This window comes from Physcomitrium patens, chromosome 1 (assembly GCF_059467195.1).
Source record: "Physcomitrium patens ecotype Gransden chromosome 1, ASM5946719v1, whole genome shotgun sequence".
Lineage (NCBI taxonomy): Eukaryota > Viridiplantae > Streptophyta > Bryopsida > Funariales > Funariaceae > Physcomitrium > Physcomitrium patens.
The window spans coordinates 1,975,968-2,002,318 of NC_143410.1; the positions used below are offsets into that span (position 1 = coordinate 1,975,968).

Consider the following 26,351-nt stretch of genomic DNA (forward strand, 5'->3'; position numbering starts at 1 on the left):
CATAATATTTGGTGATTTTATTGGAGGTAGGAACGATCCCTAATGGTATTACAAATGTTTTGTTTGAAAGAAGTTACAAAGACCTCAACAACAAGCAAATAATACGGTGGTCTTTTTGCCTTAAAATAAGATATCATCAATGGTTGAAGGAACCTATTGACTACCATCAAAGAAAACAAAGATCATATAATATGTAGCAAATATAATTTATTGCATCTTGGACTTTATCAATATGTGATCGTAGCTCTTCATAGAATTCGTACTTAAAAGGGAAGATAATATTTTAGACATATATATTTATTTTAATAATTATTTATATAATATAAATAAATAGAAGTAGATTAAAGTAATTAAATTTGATGATATATTATAGAAAAGCTTCTTAGAAGCTTTATAAATATAACTTTGATTTTATATATATTTTTAGTTGATTAAAAATTTGGCCAATAAGTTAGCCACATATCACATATAATGATAGCTTGTGGTATAAGTTAACTATGTGCTGTACTTATAGAGAATTTATCTTGTAAGTTAAGACACATGACTTGAAAGTTGCACATGTGTCAAAGATCCTGAAATAGAATATTGCTATATAGTTCCTAATTAGATAATATATATGGAAGCAAGAGTGAAGCCTTCTTCACTCTTATCAATGTCTTTCTAATCTTTTGTCAAGGACAAGAACTCGATGAAAAAATAGTTCAGACAAGTAAGCCTTCACTCAAAGAAAAGTAACAAAATATGAATAATAAGTATGTATTTTGAAAAGAGAAACTAGAATGGCTATTGCCAAAAGACAAGAAAACTAGAGACCCTTGAAACTAGACTAGAAGCAAGAAAGGAGTTGACAAGAGTGAAGAAGCCTTCACTCTTGTCTCTATATATACTATCTAACTAGGGGCTACGTGGCGACGTTCTATAGGACCTCCAATATGTGTTGACTTTGTAGGACACATGCCTTGACTTACAAGGCAAGTTTTTCTACGTGTGGGCCACATAGTTAGCTTGATCTTCAAGCTAACAACATGTGTGGCACATGGCCAACTTGTTGACCACGTTTCTAATCCAAAAAGTCAATTAAAGACACCTATGAAGTCAAAGCAGCGTCTAGGAAGTTTCTAGGAAGCTTCTATATTAAATATTATAGAATTAACTTACTTTTATCTACTTTTACTTACTTCTACCTATTTCTATATGTAATTATTAGCTTACATGATTATGGCCGTGACATTACCTCCCCTTCTAGAGACGAGTTCCACGAGGAGCGGTCATCATATGTTGAGGAAATCTATGATGCGACGAATTGTATTCGCCACATACTCTCATCTCTGTTCTCTTCGAAGATGATTGATAGGGCCTCTCAACCATCGGTAGTGTCCCATACCAGGGCGGGAAGACCACCCAGTTATTTGATGATTGTTGAGGCCTTCGTAACTTCCTTCGAATAGAATATTCGGAACACCATCAGGAGTTGTTCCTACCTCTAGCAAAATCACCAAACATCCAGAGTCCCTTCTCAAATCGTGATACCAAACGCGTTGTATCTCACCATCTGTTTGAGGAAGAACATGTCATTCTTGAAGATCTTCATCTCGATTGCGTTGTCTTGAAGGTTGTGACAATTGTAATGTCTCGTCCGACAGGTCAGCAAACGAAGGTTCTTGAGTTGAATCCGCTGGTTGTTGGCTCTCCATCTAATTAGCGTCACAAATGCAAAGAAGTTACAAACAAGGATAGGAAATTGAATGTTATCTTGCCTCAATCTTGTCTCTTTTATAAGAGAGATTTTCATCTTGGTTTTGATGGATGTCGTTGATGAAAAACTTTGACTTTAGCTGATGCATTTCCTAGATTCCTGGATGGCTCCCATGTGCGTTCACTAATATCATATCCGCGCCAATGAACAAGATATTTCAGCTTATTTCGGTGCCGCCTTGAGTCTAATATCTCTTCCACCTCAAATTCTTCATTATTATCTACTTCTATAGGAGGCGGTGGCATTTGTCTTCTTTCTTGTATATCCACTGTCTTATATGGTTCAAGAAGAGACACGTCTAATATAGGATGGATCTTCATTGACTCCGGTAGATGTAACCGATATGCAACTGGATTGATCTGTTCAGAAACAGAAAAGGGGCCAAGCCTACGATAGTCCAACTTGTCACAAGGTCGAGTAGTCTTGATATTGCGACAAAGTAGCCATACCTTATCACCCACGTTGATTTGTGGTTGCTCCTTACGATATAGATCTGCGTTTATCTTTTGTCGTTCTTGAGCTTCCTTCAATTGCGTCTTTATTATTGCATGTAACTCTGACAACCGATTTGCCATATCTTCTGCTGCAGGATTATCAACTTTTGAAAAATCAAAAGTATCAAGTCCTGGATGATAGCAATAATTGGCAAAGAAAGGTGTTTGTTGCGTGGAAGAATGTACCGTATTATTATAAGCAAACTCTGCCAATGGCAGAAGGGTTGTCCAATCATCTTGTTGGTAGTTGATAGTACACCTTAAATATTGCTCCAAGACTTGGTTTACGCGCTCTATTTGTCCATCAGTTTGAGGATGGAAAGCCGAAGATAGCTTTATGTCCACTTTTAAAATCTTGAAAAGGGTCCTCCAAAATCTTGACACAAATTGAGTTCTCCTATCCGATATGATATCTTTAGGTAATCCATGATAGCGATAAATATTATCAATGAAAAGCTTAGCTGTTTCTTCACCTGTGATAGATTTTGTACATGGCACAAAATGTGCCATCTTGGTGAAACGATCTACTATCACAAATATAGAATCATAAGATCTTGAGCTTGGAAGATCTGTGATGAAATCCATAGAAACAGAAGACCATGGTTGTTCTGGTATAGGTAATGGCTGAAGAAGTCCATAAGGTCGATGTTGAGGAATTTTTGATCTTGAACAAATATCACATGATTGTACAAAGTCTTTGACTGACTTCCACATTTGTGGCCACCAAAAATCTCTTGATATGAGTTCCAAAGTCTTATTATATCCAAAGTGCCCTGCTGCTGGAAAGTCATGACGTGCTTGAAGAACACGCAAACGTGCTTTTCCTTCTGGAACATATAGGCGTCCTTCAAAATATAATAGATTATTCTTGAACTCGAACTTAGAAGGATCATGAGACTTGGAAGAATTATTCTCGATATCATAAACAAGAGGGTTTGAGGACATACTAGACTGGATTTGCTTGATAAAAGTTGAATCAACAGTCAATGTTGATTTCATTGCTCGGAGATGAAATTGCTCCGGTTTCAAGAGTACCATTCTTTGTTGCTCAAAAGCTGCATCTCCTTCTTTTGGTACAAAATAAGAACGTCTAGATAGGACATCAGACAAACCTTGTTGTTTTCTTGGCCGATAAGTAATAATGAACTCGAATCTTGACAAAGACATACTCCAACGAGCTTGACGACGATTCAACATGCGTGCTGACATGAAATACTCGAGGTTCCTGTGATCTGTATACACAGTGACTGGACTAGAAGCGCCTTCTAGATAATGACGCCATTCTTCAAAAGAATCCACGATCGCAAGAAGTTCTTTATCGTGGATCTCATAATTGATCTCGGCTGCTGAGAATTTTCTTGAATGAAAAGCTATCGGATGAAGTTTGTCATCTGTTCCCATTTGTGATAAAACTGCACCCAAGGCAAAATCTGATGCATCTGTTTCCATAAAAAATGCCTTGAAAAAATCAACACGATATAAGACTGGTGCAGAGACAAACGATGTCTTCAAGGCTTCAAATGCTACTTTCGCTTCTTGATTCCATTAGAATTTATCTTTATTAGTCAAGCGTGTAAGTGGAGCTGCAACTCGTGAGAAATCTTTGATGAAGATCCGATAGTAATTGGCAAATCCCAAGAAACATTGGACATCTCTTACTGTCCTTGGAATCTTCCAATCCATGATTGTTTGGACTTTCTTAGAATCCATCATGAGACCATCATTTGAAATGATGTATCCTAAATAATCAACTTGAGTAGTGTGAAATACACACTTTTCCATCTTGGCGTACAATCCTGCATCTCTAAGTTTTTGTAATACTTGACGAACATGTATTTCATGTTCTTCGACGTTCTTAGAATAGATCAGGATATCGTCTAGATAGCAGACGACAAAATTATCTAAGAATTCACGAAATACATCATTCATGAGATGTTGAAAAGCAGCTGGTGCATTCGTCAGTCCAAAGGGCATGACATTATATTCGAAATGTCCATACCTAGTTCGAAACGCAGTCTTCCATTCATCTCCTTCTTTGATCCGTACTAGATTATATGCTCCTCTTAGATCTATTTTTGTATAGATCTTAGCTTGATTTAACTGGTCAAGGAGTCCTAATATCAAAGGTAATGGATACCTGTTCTTGATTGTGATCTTGTTGAGTCCTCGATAATCAACACACATTCGTAAAGATCCATCTTTTTTCTTTACGAATAGAATTGGAGCTCCTGTTGGAGATTTTGAATGGCGTATGAAATTCTTCGCTAAATTCTCGTCAATATATGTCTTGAGTTCAGCCATCTCATCTTGCGATAAACTGTAAATTGGTCCAAATAGTGGCTGAGTTCCTTCCTTGAGGTCGATTGAACAATCATATGGACGATGCTTAGGAAGAATATCTGCATTTTTTTTCTCAAAAACGTCTTGATACTCCTGATATTGACTTGGAATGGCAATTGAAGTCTTTACGTTTTTAGAAATAGGTGCAGCATAAATAGCAAAAGTTGATCCTTCTTTTGCTGCGTGTATAAATACTTTTGCACCTATCAGTACGGGTTTTACTATACTAGACCTATAATTTGTTTACTTGGTTGGTAGAACTATTAATAATGCTCTAGGAAAAGTCAAGTTTATGCGAATTCCAATCTATTCGAGGGATATATTTTTCTAGCCAGGATAAACCTAAAATAACTGGATTGAACGGGGATTTAATTATGTTAAAAGCTATGTAGCTATCATGACCATCTATTGTTACTTTTATAGGATGAGTTTCATGGGTGACATCTCGAAAAGACAAGGGACGACTATCTATGACTTCTACATGTACTGGTTTAGGTTTCTGTACAAAGGATATTTTACGACTTTTAACAAATTGTTTATCTAAAAAACATGCTGAGGCTCCCGAATCTAATAAAGCAGAGGCTTTGTAATTCTTAGGTCCTAAATATAAGTCTATTATAAAACAAGGAGAGGGTTCTTAGGAGAGGATAGGACCTTCATTAGGAATTGTACAAGGATCTAGCTGCACGGTCCCTATTGTAGATGGATGAATCCGTTTTCCGACATGTTGTCTTCTTTGACCGTCGTACCCCTCATTTTATAGTTGCGTCGTTTCTTTGGACAATGTTGAGCAGTGTGCTTAGGTTCTCCGCAATATAAACATAATCCTTCTTGACGACGACGAATCTTTTCTTGCTCAGTTAGGGGTTTAAAACGTACCGCGTCAATTTGCATGTCTTCTACTTCTGAATGTACGTTTGGCAAAGATGTTGATGTTGCCATTGAGTAATAACGTTGAGGTTCCCGTGAATGATTGTCGGATCGAAATTCGAAAAGTTGATTATCACATTTTACCGCAAAATCGATTGCTTGACTCAAAGTTTGAGGATCAGGTAAGTTGAGCATCAATTTCTTTACTTCGTATTGCAATCCATAAAGAAATTGAGTGATGAGTGCAGCATCATCCCACTTGATGTCAATTGCAAGTTGTCAAAATTGTGAAGCATATACTGTTACTAAGCGATTTCCTTGTCGTAGAATTCAGATCTTATTTGTTGCAACACGAGTTGCATCGTGTTTACCATACATAGATCGAAACTCCGCCAAAAATGCTTCCAAATTGTCCAATATTAGATTTCGTTGTTCAAGAAAAGAAGAAAACCACGATAATGTAGAACCAGAAAGTAGAGTGCCAATAAACCTGACTTGTGATCCTGGAGTTGGATAGCTTTGCGGTTGAAGTTCAATTGCCAATTGTACTTGATTGATGAACCCTCGAAACTTTGATCTCGTACCATCAAATTTCTCAGGTAAGGCAATTCTTGGTTCTCTAGTGCTTATAGGGTGTTGTACAATTGGAGAAGGAATGTGATTTGTTGTAGATGTTGAAGCTGCTCCGATCATCTCTATATCTCCACTTTCTGCTATTCTTGTTCTTTCCTGTGTTGGTGAATTGAGTTGATGCATCGCAAGCATTAACTCCCTCATTTGCTCTTGCATTTGTGCCATTGCGCTCTTCATTTCAACAAGCTCTGCCATAATGACACTAAGAAGAAAAATTTGTTTGATATTGCTCAAGAAAAAAGAAAAGAAAGACTTGATAACAAAGAAGATACTAAGAACAATATCAGTTTAGAAGTGGATAATCCGCAAACTTCTAATATGCTTATGTCTTGTCAAGAGAAAGGGGTAATCCACTCTTACTTAAGAAAAAACAAAGCTCTGATATTGTAAGTGTACTCTTGTCAATCTGTCAAGGACAAGAACTCGATGAAAAAACAGTTCAGACAAGTAAGCCTTCACTGAAAGAAAAGTAACAAAATATGAATAGTAAGTATGTATATTGAAAAGAGAAACTAGAATGGCTATTGCCAAAAGACAAGAAAACTAGAGACCTTTGAAACTAGACTAGAAGCAAGAAAGGAGTTGACAAGAGTGAAGAAGCCTTCACTCTTGTCTCTATATATACTATCTAACTAGGGGCTACGTGCCGACGTTCTATAGGACCTCCAATATGTGTTGACTTTGTAGGACACATGCCTTGACTTATAAGGCAAGTTTTTCTACGTGTGGGCCACATAGTTAGCTTGATCTTCAAGCTAACAACATTTGTGGCACATGGCCAACTTGTTGACCACGTTTCTAATCCAAAAAGTCAATTAAAGACACCTATGAAGTCAAAGCAGCGTCTAGGAAGTTTCTAGGAAGCTTCTATATTAAATATTATAGAATCAACTTACTTTTATCTACTTTTACTTACTTCTACCTATTTCTATATGTAATTATTAGCTTACATGATTATGGCCTTGACATCTTTAGTCTTATTTCAAGTCTTTCTTATTTTCTTGTCTTTGATAATAGCCATTCTAATTTCAATATTACAATAGTTTCAAGTAAATATGTATTTTTTCCAAGTGACACCAGAAAAAATTAAATTTTTATTTATTTTAGATTCATATCCTTGATAGAAACATTATTAAAGCACACTACAATAAATAAAGTGTATATTTTATTATAAATGTATACTTTAATATTTCATAAAGAACATTGTAATATATAATATAAATTTAGAATAATTTGTGATACAAATTATAAAAATTATGGTGGAATTAGCAAAAACTATAATATCATGTAATAGATAGTAAGTTGTAGTGGTAGTAGTAAAAATTACAGTACCATTAATAATATCCTATTTATCTATCATAAAATTTTAATTATATATATATATATATATATATATATATATAGAATAATAAATGACATCATAGTTTTTATTTTAGATATTTTAAAAAATTATAAAAGTTGACTTAATTAATAATTTAATTTTAATCATTACTTATTAATTTTATATTTTAAATTTAATTTATTTCGAATATATGAGTGGATTTTGATTGTATTATTAAAATTTTATTTAGATATGTCTAAAATTTTACAAAATATGATTTATTTATTTTTATAATTTATTTTTATTTTTATTATTATTTATTTTATTTTATTTGATTAGATAGTAAATTTAGTCAAAGCTATATCTTTGCAAGTTTCAAGGGAGGGAACTAAAAGAGTGTAGCATCTCTTTTAAATGAATCTTTGCTTCAAATTATATTATGTAGATGATATTTTCAATAGCCATTGCTATATGGTATCATGGACATACGCATGCAAGCCAAAAATTACATATATAAATAGGTAGAAGTAAGTAAAAGTAGATAAAAGTAAGTTAATTCTATAATATTTGCTATAGAAGCATCCTAGAAGCTGCTTTGACTTTATAGGTGTCTCTAATTGACTTTTTGGATTAGAAACATGGTCAGCAAATTGGCCATGTACCACACATGTTGTTAGATTGAAGACCAAGCTAACTATGTGGCTCACACGTAGAAAAACTTGCCTTATAAGTCAAGGCATGTATCCTACAAAGTCAACACATATTAGAGGTCTTATAGAACATTGCCACATTGTCATATTACATGTTGTTTTGCTCAAGAATGCACTAGACACCTAGCTGTGGAAGGTGAGATTGTGTTTCATAAGTAGCTAAAAATTCCTAATAGGTTTTGTCCATACAAGAACTTGATAAAGACAAATTGACATATTGACAAGAATACACTTACAATATTAAAGCTTTGATTAATCTTAATTAAGAATGGATTATTACTTTTTTTTGATAAGACATAAGCATATTAGAAGTTACAGATTACCCTCTTCTAAATTGATATTGTCCTTAGTATTTTCTTTAATCGCAAGTCCTCTCTTCTATTTGTCTTGAACAATATTAGACATATTTTTTTTCTAAGTGTTATCATGGCAAAACTTGTTGTGGAGTCTTTTTGAATTTTGCTCTAAGAATTTTATAAGTGTACTTCAATGATACTATACTTTAATGGCAACACCAACATCTGTTCAGCACATACATTTAGAAGTAGAGGATATGCAAATTGATGCAATATGTTTCAAACTTCTTATTGAGCAAAAAAAGACTTGTCGTTGTAAGGAAGGATTATGCTTGTATTGTGGAGAACCTAAATACACTGCTCGACATTGCTCAAAGAAGCGACGCAATCATAAAATGAGGAGTACGGCTATCAAAGAAGATAGCATATCAGAAAACAAATTTTTCCAACTACAATAAGAATTGTGTGGCTGGAATCTTGTACAACACCTGGTAAAGATCCTATTCTCTCCTTAGAACCCTCTCCTTATTTTACGATAAATGTTATTCTAAAATCTAAACATCTTAAAGCCTTTACCTTGTTAGATTCAGGAGCCTCAGCATATTTCTTAGATGAAGAATTTGCTAAAAAATATAGTATACTTTTAGTGAAGAAAACTAAACTTGTTCATGTGAAGTCATAGATGGTCGTCTGTTGTCTTTAAGAGATGTTATTCATAAAATTATTTCTATAGAAATAACAACAAATGGTCATAGTAGCTTTGTAATATTTAATTTCATTAGATCTCCTTTTAATTTAATCATTTTAGGTTTATCTGTCAAAGACAAGAACTCGATGAAAGCTAAAGAGTAAGTGAGACTTTTCTCAAAAAGAAATAGGACAAAATAGAAATATGTATATTAAGAAAGAAACTGGAATGGCTATTGCCAAAATACAAGAAAACTAGAGACCCTTGAAACTAGACTAGAAGCAAGAAAGGAGTTGACAAGAGTGAAGAGGGCTTCACTCTTGCCTCTATATATACTATCTAACTAGAAGCCACGTGGCGATGTTCTATAAGACCTCCAATATATGTTGACTTTCTAGGCCACATGCCTTTGCTTGCAAGGCAAGTTTTCTATGGATGGACCACGTAGTTAGCTTGTTCTTTAAGCTTCCAACATGCGTGGCACATGGCTAACTTGTTGACCAAGTTTCTAACCTAAAAGTCAACTATAGACTCCTATAAAGTCAAAGCAGCGTCTATGAAGCTTCTAAGAAGCTTCTCTAGAAGATATTACACAATTAACCTACTTTTACATACTTTTATCTATTCATATAGGTAATTATATGTATGTCCGTGACATTACCCCCCCTTCTAGGGACGAGTTCCACGAGGAGCGGTGATTATATATTGAGAAAATCTAATATGCGGCGAATTGTATTTGCTACATACTCTGATCTTTGTTCTCTTCGAAGATAGTTGATGGGTCCTCTTAGCCATCGATAGTGTCCCATTCCAGGGCGAGAAGACCACCCTGTTATTTGATCACTGTTGAGGCCTTCATAACTTCCTTCAAATAATACATTTGAAACACCATCAGGAGTCGTTCCTATCTCCAATAATATCACCAAACATCGAGAATCTCTTCCAAGGTCGTGATACAAAACGCGTTGTATCTCACCATCTATTCGAGGAAGAACATGTCGTTCTTGAGGGTCTTCATCTCGGTTGCGTCGTCTTGAAGGTTGTGACAATCGCAATGTCTCATCCGGTAAGTCAACAAACGAAGGTTCTTGAGTTGAATCCGCTGGTTGTTGGCTCTCCATCTAATTAGCGTCACAAAATGCAAAGAAGTTACAAACAAGGATAGGAAATTGAATGTTATCTTGCCTCAATCTTGTCTGTTTTATAAGAGAGGTTTTCATCTTGGTTTTGATGGATGTCGTTGATGAAAAACTTTGACTTTAGCTGATGCATTTGCTAGATTCCTGGATGGCTCCCATGTGCGCTCACTAATATCATATCCGCACCAATGAACAAGATATTCCAGCTTATTTCGGCGCCGCCTTGAGTCTAATATCTCTTCCACCTCAAATTCTTCATTATTATCTACTTCTATAGGAGGCGGTGGCATTTGTCTTCTTCCTTGTATATCCACTGTCTTATATGGTTCAAGAAGAGACACGTGGAATACAGGATGGATCTTCATTGACTCCGGTAGATGTAACCGATATGCAACTGGGTTGATCTGTTCAGAAACAGAAAAGGGGCCAAGCCTACGATAGTCCAATTTGTCACAAGGTCGAGTGGTCTTGATATTGCGACGAAGTAGCCATACCTTATCACCCACGTTGAGTTGTGGTTGCTCTTTACGATATACATCTGCATTTATCTTTTGTCGTTCTTGAGCTTTCTTCAACTGCGCCTTCATTATTGCATGTAACTCTGACAACCGATTTATCATATCTTCTGCTGCAGGATTATCAACTTTTGAAAAATCAAAAGTATCAAGTCGTGGATGATAGCCATAATTAGCAAAGAAAGGTGTTTGTTGCGTGGAGGAATGTATCATATTATTATAAGCAAACTCTGCCAATGGCAGAAGGTTTGTCCAATCATCTTGTTGGTAGTTGATGGTACACCTTAAATACTGTTCCAAGACTTGGTTTACGCGCTCTGTTTGTCCATCAGTTTGAGGATGGAAAGCTGAAGATAGCTTTATGTCCACTTTTAAAATCTTGAAAAGAGTCCTCCAGAATCTCGACACAAATTGAGTTCCCCTATCCGATATGATATCTTTAGGCAATCCATGATAGCGATAGATATTATCAATGAAAAGCTTAGCTGTTTCTTCACCTGTGATAGATTTTGTACATGGCATAAAATGTGCCATCTTGGTGAAACGATCTACTATCACAAATATAGAATCATAAGATCTTGAGTTTGGAAGATCTGTGATGAAATCCATAGAAACAGAAGACCATGGTTGTTCTGGTATAGGTAATGGCTGAAGAAGTCCATAAGGTCGATGTTGAGGAATTTTTGATCTTGAACAAATATCACATGATTGTACAAAGTCTTTGACTGACTTCCACATTTGTGGCCACCAAAAATCTCTTGATATGAGTTCCAAAGTCTTATTATATCCAAAGTGCCCTGCTGCTGGAAAGTCATGACGTGCTTGAAGAACACGCAAACGTGCTTTTCCTTCTGGAACATATAGGCGTCCTTCAAAATATAATAGATTATTCTTGAACTCAAACTTAGAAGAATCATGAGACTTGGAAGAATTATTCTCGATATCATGAACAAGAGGGTCTGAGGACATACTGGACTGGATTTGCTTGAGAAAAGTTGAATCAACAGTCAATGTTGATTTCACTGCTCGGAGATGAAATTGCTCCGGTTTCAAGAGGACCGTTCTTTGTTGCTCAAAAGCTGCATCTCCTTCTTTTGGTGCAAAATAAGAACGTCTAGACAGGGCATCGAATAAACCTTGTTGTTTTCCTGGCCGATAAGTGATAATGAAGTCGAATCTTGACAAAGACATACTCCAACGAGCTTGACGACGATTCAACATGCGTGTTGACATGAAATACTCGAGGTTCTTGTGATCTGTATACACAATGACTGGACTAGAAGCACCTTCTAGATAATGACGCCATTCTTGAAAAGAATCCACGATTGCAAGAAGTTCTTTATCGTGGATCTCATAATTGATCTCGGCTGCTGAGAATTTTCTTGAATGAAAAGCTATCGGATGAAGTTTGTCATCTGTTCCCATTTGTGATAAAACTGCACCCAAGGCAAAATCCGATGCGTCTGTTTCCATAAAAAATGCCTTGGAAAAGTCAACACGATATAAGACTGGTGCAGAGACAAACGATGTCTTCAAGGCTTCAAATGCTGCTTCCGCTTCTTGATTCCATTAGAATTTATCTTTACTAGTCAAGCGTGTAAGTGGAGCTGCAACTCGTGAGAAGTCTTTGATGAAGATCCGATAGTAATTGGCAAATCCCAAGAAACATTGGACATCTCTTACAGTCTTTGGAATCTTCCAATCCATGATTGTTTGGACTTTCTTAGAATCCATCATAAGACCATCATTTGAAATGATGTATCCTAAAAAGTCAACTTGAGTAGTGTGAAATACACACTTTTCCATCTTGGCGTACAATCTTGCATCTCTGAGTTTTTGTAATACTTGACGAATATGTATTTCATGTTCTTCAACATTCTTAGAATAAATCAGGATATCGTCTAGGTAGCAGACGACAAAATTATCTAAGAATTCACGAAATACATCATTCATGAGATGTTGAAAAGCAGCTGGTGCATTCGTGAGTCCAAAAGGCATGACATTATATTCAAAATGCCCGTACCTGGTCCGAAACGCAGTCTTCCATTCATCTCCTTCTTTGATCCGTACTAGATTATATGCTCCTCTTAGATCTATTTTTGTATAGATCTTAGCTTGATTTAACTGGTCAAGGAGTCCTGATATCAAAGGTAATCGATACCTGTTCTTGATTGTGATCTTGTTGAGTCCTCGATAGTCAACACACATTCGTAAAGATCCATCTTTTTTCTTTACGAATAGAATTGGAGCTCCTGCTGGAGATTTTGAATGGCGTATGAAATTCTTCGCTAAATTCTCGTCAATATATGTCTTGAGTTCAGCCAACTCATCTTGCGATAAACTGTAAATTGGTCCAAATGGTGGCTGAGTTCCTTCCTTGAGATCGATTGAACAATCGTATGGGCGATGCTCAGGAAGAATATCTGCATTCTTTTTCTCAAAAACGTCTTGATAATCCTGATATTGACTTGGAATGCCACTTGAAGTCTTTACGCTTTCAGAAATAGGTGCAGCATAAATATCAAAAGTTGATCCTTCTTTTGCTGCGTGTATAAATGCTTTTGCACCTATAGGTGCGAGTTTTACTATACTAGAGTCATGGTTTTTTACTTGGTTAATAGAACTGTTACTAATGCTCTGAGGAAAATCAAGTTTACGAGAAATCCAATCTATTCGAGGATTATACTTTTCTAACCATGATAAGCCTAAAATTACTGGATTAGAGGGAGATCTAATTATATTAAAAATTACGCAACTACTATGACCATTTATTACTACATCTACAGGAAGTGTTTCGTGAGTTACATCTCCAGAAGACAACGGACGACCATCTATGACTTCTACGTGTACAGGTTTAGTTTTTTGTATTAATGATATTCTATGACATCTAGCAAATTCTTCATCTAAAAAACAAGATGAGGCTCCTGAATCTACCAAGGCAGAGGCTTTGTAATTATTAGGTCCTAAACGCACATCTATTATAAAACAAGGAGATGGTTTTGAGGAGAGGATAGGACCTTTATTAGAAGTTGTACAAGATTCCAGCCGCACGGTCCCTATTGTAGCTGGACGTACTCGTTTTCCGACATACTGTCTTCTTTGACAGCCGTACTCCTCATTTTGTAGTTACGTCGCTTCTTTGGACAATGTTGAGCAGTGTGCTTAGGTTCTCCACAATATAAGCACAATCCTTCTTGTCGACGACGAGACTTTTCTTGCTCAGTAAGAGGTTTGAAACGTACCGCATCAATTTGCATATCCTCTACTTCCGAAGGTATGTGTTGAGGAGACGTCGGTGTTGCCATTGAATTGTAGTAACGTTGAGGCCCACTTGTGCGACTCTCGGATCGAAATTCAAAAAGTCGATTGTCGCACTTCACAACAAAGTCAATTGCTTGACTCAATGTTTGAGGATCAGGTAAATTAAGCATCAATTTCTTTACCTCATATTGTAATCCGTCGAAAAATTGACTCACAAGTGCGGCATCATCCCACTTGATATCAGTTGCAAGTTGTCGAAATTGCGAAGCATATAATGTTACTGATCGATTGCCTTGTCGCAAAATACGGATCTTGTTGGTTGCAACACGAATTGCATCATGTTCTCCAAACATGGATCGAAACTCCGCCAAAAAAGCCTCGAGATTATCCAATATTAGATCTCGTCGTTCAAGAAAAGATGAAAACCATGACAATGCTGAACCTGAAAGAAGTATACCAATGAATCTTACTTGTGACCCTGGAGTTGGATAGCTCTGGGGTTGAAGTTCAATCACTAGTTGGACCTGATTGATGAATCCTCGAAACTTGGATCTGGTACCATCAAACTTCTCGGGCAAGGCAACTCTCGGTTCTCTAACACTCGAAGGGTATTCCATTCTGGGAGAAGGGACATGGTTTGGTGCAGATGTTGAAGCAGCCCCAATCATCTCTATATCTTCACTTCCTACCATTCTTGTTGCTCCTTGTGGTGGTAAATTGAGTTGATGCATCGCAAGCATTAACTCCCTCAATTGTTCTTGCATCTGTGCCATTGCACTCTTCATTTCAACAAGCTCTGCCATAGTAGCACTTAGAAAAGAGAAGATGTCTAACAACGCTCAAAATAAATAGAAGAGAGGAATTGATAACAAAGAAAATACTAAGAACAATATCAGTTTAAAAGAGGGTAATCCGCAACTTCTAATGCGCTTATGTCTTATCAAGAAAAAGAGGTAATCCACTCTTAATCAAGAAAAGACAAAGCTCTGATATTGTAAGTGTACTCTTGTCAATCTCTCAAGGACAAAGACTCGATGAGGAAAAATATACACCAAAAGGCTATCTCGATATAATAAGTCAAAATATAAACAAATAGGTATATTAAAAGGAAACTGGAATGGCTATTGCCACAAGACAAGAAACTAAAGACTCTTGAACCAGGACTAGAAGCAAGAAAGGAGTTGACAAGAGTGAAGAGGGCTTCACTCTTGCCTCTATATATACTATCTAACTAGAAGCCACGTGGCGATGTTCTATAAGACCTCCAATATATGTTGACTTTCTAGGCCACATGCCTTTGCTTGCAAGGCAAGTTTTCTATGGATGGACCACGTAGTTAGCTTGTTCTTTAAGCTTCCAACATGCGTGGCACATGGCTAACTTGTTGACCAAGTTTCTAACCTAAAAGTCAACTATAGACTCCTATAAAGTCAAAGCAGCATCTATGAAGCTTCTAAGAAGCTTGTCTAGAAGATATAACACAATTAACCTACTTTTACATACTTTTATCTATTCATATAGGTAATTATATGTATGTCCGTGACAATATATAAGAAACTTGTCTTGCAAATTAAAACATATGCTTTATAAAATGAACACGTATTGGAGATCCTATAGAACATTGTCATATAGCTCCTTGTTAGATAGTAAATATAGAAGCAAGAGTAAAGCCTTCTTCATTGTTGTCATTGCTTTTTTAGTCCTTAGTCTTGTTTTAAGACTTTTTAATATTCTTGTCTTTAGCAATAGCCATTCTAGTTCAATATATTACTATCTTTGAGTGACTTTTTAATCTTTTTGAGTGATACAAGAGTGTATTGAGTTTTCTTTCTTTGAGATTCATGTCCTTGACACATCCTTTCCTATGACCTAGAAGAAGCCATGATCTAATTTGCGACTTAAATTCAATTCTTTTCCAAGTTCTTTTGAGATACTTGTCACATAGTCTTATATGATTTTTGGTAATTGATTGTCTTCCACAATATATGCTATTATGACTTTCTTTTAAAAATAATCCATTTCTTTTGGTACTTTGGCCTCGTTTAATATCACCCAAACAACACATTTTGTTAGTATGAAATCTTTTTTGCTACAAAAAAATCTTTTAGAAAGGATCTTAGTTGGTGATGCTCGCATGGGATGGATATCTATGAGCCGCTCCATTTGTGCAATAGTAGCAACCAATTCAAATTCCAATTATTCTTTCTTAGATCTATTCTTCTTGTACTACACCTTCAATGTTGTAAGAGACAGGGATGCATGTGTCAACTTGCTTTTTAGTATCACAGCATAGGTCGTGGTTATCGTCATGTTGTCTCCTCACACTATTACAATCCCACTACAAATGGTACTATAGGCACTATGACTCACTTTAGTGCAACCTCCACTGCTAGGCTCAACTAAAACCCTAATCCTAAAAAAGTCCTATCCTCAATTGATATCTTACTTGCTTAAATTATTGTATATAAATTTATCAAATCCTAACACAATGTGCCAGGGTATTGAGCATTGGACCTCGCAATCGCTCGCAGGCCAGATATGTGGTATTACACATCCTCGCAGTAATCCAAGCGCCAGTGAGGAGGAGCTTGCCGGATCTTTCCCGTTTTTTTTTTTTTTGTTTTGTTTTGTTTTGGTTTTTTTTTTTTCCATTTATGCACCTACTGCATATATGCTGAAATGCTTAAGTTATCTGAAATGGGTTGTCTACCTTACGCACAGCAAAGGAGCCCCATCACCATCAGCCGGCGTGCATGCGCTCAATGGATACAACACAGAGATGTCGGTGTGACAGCAACACTGAAATTGAGCACTGCTGAGGAGATTGAAGGCCAAGCGGTGGAGCTACTCCTTGACAACGACCAGGATTCGTCCGCAAGACGCAGATACCCGGACAGAAGTGTTCGTCATCGGGTTGCTCCGCATCTGCGTTCGCAACTGTGTTCGCAACGGCATCGCAATGCGGCACTGCAGTAGATGAGTGTGTTCATGAACCATTGGAAATCGTGAATGGCGACATCCGCGAGACATCAGTGAACGTGAGCCGTCTGCGATGCTTTCGCGGCCTCCTGTCCCGACCCCTCCGACGTCTATCTGGACATGCCCTGATGCCGTGAGTGGGTTGGGGTCGAAACTGGGCATGAAGCTTCTGGTCGAGTATATTTTGCTTGGGTGTTGGGGGATCGTTCGCTTTGTTTCATTGGACAGCTGTTAATAGACAAGCCTGCCGAGCACGGCATTGACAGTGGGGCCCACCTTCATGAACAACGCAAGGGTCCTGCAGCTCTCGAGACCTCGAGAACTTATTCGAGATCCTGGGATCCACCATGAAAGTGCGACACAAGGAATTCGTTCCGTGGTGACGGCGCAGCGATTTCGTGAGGTATATTAGGAGGGGTGGGAGAGAGTGGTGGAGTAGAGTCAGCGTAGGGATTGAAATTGGATACGGTTCGTGTTGCGCCTATTCGCGCTGCTGTCTGAGTTGCATGACGGGGAACGTGACGTGGGGAGGACCTGGTGTCGCATCAGCCGCTTGTTTGAATAGGACCTTGTGTCGTTGGGATTAGCGTGGGCGGGAATTGAGAGCGCAGGCGTGAGAATTGCGGTAAGCTTCGGAGCGGGGACGGTCGTGATTGCAGGTAGAAGAGGTTGTAGAGGATTTCTTGAGAGGCTCGTAAAAGAGGGAGAGAGAGAGGGAGCAGAAGAGAGTTGAAGAGCGTGAGAGCTGGATTGAGGTGGTTGTGGAGCGATGCAGTCGCTGATGAAAGTTGTGCTTGCACCTCGAACGGGGTCGGCGACGGAGAGCGAGAGGAGAAAGAAGAAGAAGGAGGATGTTTTGCTGGAGCGCAGTTTGTCGTCTTCAACTCGGTATCCGTCAATGCCGCGGTACCCGCTGTCGCCCTTGCATGGCGAAGTTGACGTCTCGGAGATTCGCAAAGCAAATTTGAAGGTCTGTAATGCAACCCTCACAAAGTGCGGGTTTAGCAGCGGCATTGAAACGCCGGAGTGGCGTGGTTGTGGAGTTGTTTTGGAGTGATTTTCTTGCCTTCTTGTTTACGCCATATCTGGGCAGGTTATCGCCCGGCCTGGGAGGAGGGGAGATCTCTGTTGTGAGTCCCTGTTAAATTCCAGTAGGAACGGTCGTGGTGAAAGTGCTTGGCGCTGGAATAAGTCGGGGATTTCGCGAGAAAAGCAGTGATGAGCACTTGAACATGAGAGCGATGAATGGGAGCAGAATTCCTCAAAGGTCTGTTGCATAGGAGAACCCCAGGGGCCGAAAGCGGATCGTGCTAGCAACGTTTAGCGGCGCCGCTCGACTTTCTGATCCAGTGGTAGAACGTGCGTGGGGCTGGTTCAAATGGGACATGTGTGGTTTGGCAATTGATTCCACGGGGTCGTCATTTCATATGTATGTGTTGATTGGGTGTACAGGTTACAGGGATGGAGTGCGCAGCGTGTGCGGGGTCCATCGAGAAAGCCGTGAAGAGGTTGCCCGGCATCGAGGAAGCAACGGTGTCAGTATTGCAGAACCGGGCTCAAGTTGTGTACAGGCCCGCCTTCGTACAGGTACAATTCCTCCCACTCCGTGTTGTTCAGAATTCCGTCGGGACCGGTGAAGCGGGGATCGTTCGCGCAGCACGCGGTGCAATGCGGACGGCAAGAAGATGCTTGTAGCAATGTTGTAGGAAACGACTTGAAAGGTGTGCAGTGAGGGGTGCTCCAAAACTTTGCATGTGGTGAGAGGGTCAATTTAGCAATCCGCCAGATGGACCGTGGCAGCTAGGAGCTCAGAAGTAAGATGGATGTGGGCAGCGGTGGAATTGGAAGGCATTGAATCTTACACGGGGAAAGTGGAATCCAGGAGGAAAGCATTCGGGAGGCGATCGAGGACGCGGGGTTCGAGGCGGAAGCAATTGTGGACGATGCCGGTCAACGGAGCGGGAGCATCAGCCGTTTTCGTATCAAGGGCATGACGTGCACCTCTTGCTCAAACTCCATAGAGTCTTCGCTGAAAAAGCTGGATGGAGTGCAAAAGGCCGTAGTAGCCCTCGCCACGGAGGAGTGCGAGGTGAGGCACGATGCTGGAGTGATTTCTCACGTCCAGCTTGCCGCCGCCATAGATGACCTGGGTTACGAGGCCGAGCTTCTGATCGCAGGTGAAGAGACGAACAGAATCCGTCTGCAGCTGGAAGGCGTGACGGCTGCAGCGGACTTCCAGCTCGTGAAAGAGATGCTGGTGGCTCTGTCCGGCGTGACATCGGTGGATTTGGATTTCAGCAATGCGATGGTCACAGTATCGTACGAGCCCGACAGGGCTGGGCCGAGGACTTTCATAGAGACCATCGAGCAGGCGGGAGTTTTCACAGCGAAGTTGGAGGCACCTCGTGGTCGTGGGAGTCACGACAGGGGCTTGGAGATCCAGCACCACAAGAAGTACTTCCTTTGGAGCTTGGTGTTCACGGTCCCAGTGTTCTTTTTGTCCATGGTGTTTATGTACATACCAGGCATTATGGAGGGTCTGGAGCACGGCAGGCTGAACGGCTTGTCGATCGGAGCTTTGCTGCGGTGGATTCTTGCGACTCCGGTGCAGTTCGTTATCGGGAGAAGGTTCTACGTGGGAGCGTACAAGGCGCTCCGGCGAGGGTCGTCGAACATGGACGTGCTAATTGCCATGGGCACGAACGCAGCGTACTTTTATTCTGTGTACATAGTGTTGCGGGCGGCTACGTCTCCTACGTTCAAGGGCACGGATTTTTTTGAAACGAGCGCGATGCTCATTTCGTTTATCATCCTGGGAAAGTATTTGGAAGTAATGGCCAAGGGGAAGACCTCGGAAGCCGTTGCCAAGCTGATGGACCTCGCTCCGGACAAGGCGACTCTGCTCACTCTGGACGAGGAGGGGGACGTGGCAGGAGAGAGGGAAATCGGGGCCGAGCTCATCCAGCGGCGAGACATCATCAAGGTAGGCCTACGCGCTGGTGTTGTAGGTGCTACGTTTCAGGCTTGGGCTTTCGCTGGGGGTTGTTGGATGCGGCTGTCCATACCGATTCGGAGAGTCGGACGGTTGGAAACAGAGTCGGGTTTGTATGTGGGCCATTGTAGAAGCTTGTGCTAGAGAGTTGCGGTGCGTGTCGTTCCCGTGAAGCGGTCCTAGTGGGTAGCGTGGCAGCCATGATTGTAGTTGTGCCCGTTCTTGCAATGAAAAGTCGTTTTGGCTTGCGCAGGTGGTACCGGGCTCGAAAGTGCCCACGGACGGTGTGGTGGTGTGGGGACAATCCTTCGTGAACGAGAGCATGATAACAGGCGAAGCCCGCCCCGTACCGAAGAAATTAGGGGACAAGGTGATAGGAGGCACCATGAACGACCACGGCGTGATACACATTCGAGCCACACACGTAGGGGCGGAGACCGCATTGGCACAAATTGTGCGGCTGGTGGAAGCCGCCCAAATGGGCAAAGCCCCGGTCCAGAAGTATGCGGATCGCATCTCCACTTACTTCGTCCCCGCCGTGGTGGTCGCGGCGTTCGTCACGTGGCTGGCTTGGTACGTTGGAGGCAAAGCACGCTCGTACCCAAAGTCATGGATTCCGGCTGCGATGGACGAGTTCGAGCTGGCACTTCAGTTCGGGATATCAGTGCTCGTCATCGCGTGCCCCTGCGCCCTCGGCCTGGCCACACCCACCGCAATAATGGTTGCCACAGGGAAGGGCGCGACGCAGGGGATCCTGATCAAAGGGGGTCAGGCACTGGAGGCTGCACACAAGGTGAAGACGGTGGTTTTCGACAAGACCGGGACGCTGACAATCGGGAAGCCCATCGTCGTTCACACCAAGCTGCTCACGAACATTCCTCTGCACGTGTTCTACGACACAATCGCAGCAGCGGAGGTCAACAGCGAGCACCCACTGGGAAAAGCGATCGTCGCGTACTCCAGGAAGATCAGCGGCGAGCATTCGTCCCATGGTCAGCAGCAACACGAGGTGCGTGATTTCGAGGCCATTCCAGGGCAGGGAGTGCGCGCCGTGGTGGACGGCAAGGCGACCCTGGTGGGGAACATGCGACTGATGAAGGAGCACGGGATCCACATATCGGAAGAAGCGGAGGAGCACTTGCGCGATGTGGAGACTTTGGCCAGGACGGGAGTGATGGTTGCCATCGAGAGGGAGTTGGTGGGGGTGGTGTCCATCGCGGATCCAGTGAAGCCGGAAGCAGCCAGAGTAATCAGCATCCTCAAGTCAATGGGCGTGCGCAGCATGATGGTCACGGGGGACAACTGGGGCACAGCCGTGGCGATTGCGAGGGAGTTGGGAATCGAGAGGCCATGCGTGCACGCAGAGTCGTTGCCAGAAGACAAGGCCAGGATCGTGGAAGAAATGCAGGTTCGTGGTTTGCCTGGTGCACGAGCATGCGTGGGGGCTGCGGGGGGAGTTTGACCTGGGGAGGGAACGCGAGCGCCGGGGTGGGATTGGATTGCGTAATGGGGGAAGCAGAGGCGAGTGATGAGGACGCTTGGTGAACAAGCATGCTGACGCTGAGGTTTGTGGGATGCAGGCGGCAGGGACGTCGGTGGCCATGGTGGGGGACGGCATCAACGATTCGCCAGCGTTGGTCGCAGCGGACGTGGGGATGGCGATAGGAGCGGGGACGGACATCGCGATCGAGGCGGCGGACATCGTGCTGATGAAGAGCAACCTGGAGGACGTGATCACAGGGATAGACTTGTCACGGAAGTCGTTCTTCAGGATCTGGCTGAACTACGTGTGGGCGTTGGGGTACAATGTGCTGGGCATCCCCATAGCTGCGGGGGCGCTGTTCCCAAGCACGGGGTTCCGGTTGCCTCCGTGGGTGGCGGGTGCAGCCATGGCGGCGTCATCGGTGTCGGTAGTATGTTCGTCGCTGTGGCTGAAACGCTACAAAAGGCCGAAGGTGGTGGAGGAGATAGACACGAGTGTACAGCGGTAGTAGGCGCGGAGCACGTTCCAGTGCCTTCTCACAGTTTTGCGAAGCAGATCAGTTTTGCACAGCGTCTTCGGGGAGCTGTATTTCAGGCGGCGCCCGCTCGTGCCTGGGCTCAGGGGCGGGTGTCGCCTCAAACACAGCGCTCTGGGTGACATGTAAATAGATATATTTTTTTTTCATTTTATAGTATTTGTGTTCACCTTTGATAATTTTAGGGTAGGATTTTTTATTCATTCATTAGTTTATTTTGTTGTGGGCATTTTTATTGATGATTTTATTTTGAATATTTTATGTATCTTAAAATTCTAGTAATTGATACTCAAATCATTATATAATTCGAATTAAATGGGATTCATCTACAGATACTTGTAATTTAATACAATTTTTCTTGTTCAATTTCGATTCTTTTGACTATGTGCATTTACATTGTTATCGCCTAATTTTATGTTTTCTAAAGTGAACAAATCTTACTACATAAGCTACTTTGAAAAGGAAAACAGTTTAAAAATGGTATTGCTTGAGTAAAAATCCAGATATACTTAAAATGTTTCTCTTTATATAACTATTTCAAGAGTCCATTCTATATCACATCAAATCAATTTGAAAACAAATATCATCAAGCTCCACACTCTAAATCCTTAACAACGAAATGGCTTTTTAGCAAATTGTCATTTTAAAAAACATATAAAGAAAACATGTTTAATTTGTTTGTCATACAATTCACACACACACACATACATACATACATACATACATACATACATGTTTGTATGTATCTACATATATATATGAGAAGAGTACACATTTTCTGTTTCCCTATGGACAAGGTTACAGTATTACCTGTTAAGATTCAAAGTGTGAACACACTTGGTACAACCACCTAGCATCTTCTAGCAATGCCATACCATTCTAGGCAAAAATGTTAGCAATTTCAGCAATTTTTTAACACAACCCGCAATACTCGTAATGAAGCTTTAAATGGTGTAGCAAATAAAGAGATCAGAAGTAGGATTTAGAGCTCTTCTCAAAGAGGGCAAAGTTGGACATCCACTTTGAAAACCCCGTCGGCGGTGAACACGATGCTGTCGCGAGCAGTCAAGGTTCGAAGTAGTGTACACGGAGTAAGCTCCGTGTAGATCATCGGAGTTGCGGACAACACGAGCTCCATGGACTACGAGAGGAGTACCATCGGAGGTGGGGGGAGGGGGGGGGTTCCATGATGGAAAAAGCGGGGGATTAGGAAACTCATGATACAACTCCAATCATTACTAACAACAAAATAACTTACTTTCTTTGAATTACATAAGATATCTTCAATGTCTTATAATTCCTTCATCTAGACTTAGAATTTATCAAACAGTATATGAACAGTATAGCTTAGAAAGTGCTCTCTCTAATCCTAATCGCTGCCCTTCGTTGTTCTTTGTAAGCATATGTTTTGCTTCAAAGAATGACAATAGGTACAAAATTGACACTTTAGTTTTGAACACCTATAACTCCTTCATAAAAACTCCAAATCACACAAAATTTGCATCCAATCCATATCCAAAAACCTAAACTTGCTGATCCTAACCTCCAAAGTTCAAATGACCTTGGAAGAGAAATCATTATCCCTAATAAGGACTTGAGTAGCCTCCTTAAAGTCCATTGGCCATGACATTCAACTAATAGGGATGAAAATCTTTTTTCTTTGCCTTCATTTAACCATACTTTGCTTTCATCCTTTCCAATAAGCCTCCTTATAGTTTAGACTTTCATCTTTAGACTCCAACCTTTTCTTAAGCTTTATACTAAATATATAAATCTTACATAATATAAATACTATAATAAAAATAGTTAAACCTCTAAATAAATTGTTTTCTATCTTTTTGACCTTGCACAATTCATATGCCACATGTTGAAGGCTCATACCAAAGTCTTATTGAAGAACTGTGCCAATAGCAAAGTCGGAAGCATCAATGTCAAGTATACATGAAAGATTGGGATCATATGGTTGTAATATTGAAGCAGTACAATCTAATGAATTTATATTAATTTTTAACTTTTATGTTGATGATTTAATCATCTTAACCAATATCTTAAAGATAATAGATTTGTTGAAAATAAAGTTAAAAAAGAAGTATAAGATGATTGATTTGAAAGAGCTTCACTATTGTTTAGGAATGGAATTTGTGAAAGATTATGCTAAAAAGATGATAATAATAATCCAAAGCAAGTACATTGAAGATGTGTTGAAACGATTTAACATGAAGAAATGTAAGCCTACATATAAACCTTTGGAGGCCAATTTGATGTTGATGAAGCTCATAGATGAAGAATTTGCTAAAGTTGAAGGTCAAATGCTAGATATTCCATATTAGATAGCAGTAGACTCACTTATGTATGCAATGGTTGGCACAAGGGTGGATCTTGCATATGTAGTGAGTATTATGAGCCAATACATATCAAAGGCTAGAGCAATCCCTTTGGCAACCATTAAAAAGATTATGAAATACTTAAAAGGTATTTTATATTTTAAATTATATTTTGAAAGTAATAACATTACTTTGCATAGTTATTGTAATGCGGATTGGATTAGAGTTGCAAATGATAGAAGGTCAATAACGAGGTATGTTTTCTTTCTTGGAATGAAAGCAGTTTTGTGAAATTGTAAGAAACAAGCAACAATTGCAAGATCAATAATGGAGGTAGAATACATAGTAGTAAATTATGATACAATGGAGATAATATGGCTTAGACAACTTTTGGAGGGCATTGGAGTAGTACAAATAGAAACAACAATAGAATGTGACAATCAAGGATGTTTTGCGCTTACAAAGAATCCAAAGCATCATCAAAGACCAAGTACATTGTCATTTAACATTACTTCATAAGTGAGAAGATTGAAATGAGAGTGATTAATATAAAGTATTATGCAACAAAAGACATACTTGTTGATTTGTTGACAAAGACATTAGTAAAGGATAGGCATTGCATGTTAATAAAAGAATTAGGATTGAAAGCCTTTGACCAATAGAAAAGTAAGAGTGTTAAAATAAGTAAATAAAAATAAAAATAGAATAAGTTATAATACAACACCCTTGCTGCAACAAATCTCATTGCAATCTATAGATCCAGTCGTGAAAATTGCTCCTTTGAAGTTGAGTGATCCAAACTACCGCGGCGACCAACCCCCTTCACTTAGAAATTTGCTAAAAATTCAAATTATCTTCAAATCCAGCGAAACTTATGCCCTTCAAAGCTTAGCTTATAAATCTTGATGCTTCCGAAATTTCAAATGAATCCAGCAATCAAGCACTGATAAATGTCTTCCTAAACTCGATTAATCCAAACTGCGAAGGTTGTCAACCCCCTCACACTCAAAATTTCACCAAAAATTTAATTCAACTCTGAATGGAGCGAGACTTCTTTGTCAGAAAGCTAACAACAAAAGCTAAAACCACAAAAAAAATCACATTAGAACTAAAATAATTGAATGACTGATGGAGGGAAATCTGAGGCTCTTGAAATCCTTGGAGTAATTGAGAGGCCAAAGGAGCTATTCACCACAATGAAACGTGTTTTAAGACCCAATGACTATCATTCGCAACTCGAAATCCATCCACATCCACCCATAAAATTCATAATGAGATTTAAAATCTAAATGAAATTAAAATTAGGATTTTTGGCCAAATTTTAGCATGGCTTCATCCTTCACCAAAAGAGAAGAGAGAGAGGGCTTGGAAAACCAAGCCTGTCTTATACAATTGAGTGGAGGCTCGTAGAAGGGTGGCTTCATCTCCACCCTTGATTTTTCAGATTCCTAATCTAGATCTATGGCCTTCATTCATCCAAGACCAAATCTCGTTACCAAGGCTGATAGCCCTTGTAAGTAGTTAAGAAGGCATTTTTTTTGCAAATCTAACTTCACTATTGTGTTCAAAACACCTTTTTAAGCTAAGATCGACTACTCTTATGCTCCAATCCATGCTCAATTATAATTTCCATGGAAGTTTTTACTTATAAGGATCTTGGCAATTTTTTTGTGAAATTCTTCAAAATGAGAATTTCATTGCTTCTCTTGTATTTAGAAGGAGAGGTTGCTGATCTTATTTTCTTCACTCCACGAAGTAAATCCGGTGCCACCATTGCATTAAAGAGACTCCCATTAAGTAGAAGAACCACCATGCCGCTTAAATTTGCCGAATTTGGAGGAAAAATCCAAAATTAGCATTGCTAACTTTCCTAAATCTTTTAGAGAATTATAATTCCAACCCCTAAATCATGTGAATTATTATAGACGAACTCATTGGCTTTTAGTCAACCCTTATAGTAATGACCAACAACCTTTAAATTATTAAACTAACTAAGTTGCTATTCTAATTTTCTA

The 26,351-nt window shown here is 39.8% G+C and overlaps 1 protein-coding gene across 1 annotated transcript; it reads left to right on the top strand.

Moving 5' to 3' along the window:
- The first annotated feature begins 17,322 nt into the window (after positions 1–17,322).
- Positions 17,323–22,378, top strand: LOC112287713 (putative copper-transporting ATPase HMA5). The gene is made up of 5 exons (XM_073537432.1): positions 17,323–17,972; positions 18,455–18,589; positions 18,885–19,985; positions 20,248–21,402; positions 21,575–22,378. Exons 1-5 carry the CDS (start codon positions 17,772–17,774, stop codon positions 21,983–21,985), a joined length of 3,003 nt encoding a protein of 1,000 aa, XP_073393533.1. The 5' UTR covers positions 17,323–17,771; the 3' UTR covers positions 21,986–22,378.
- The last annotated feature ends 3,973 nt before the right edge of the window (positions 22,379–26,351 follow it).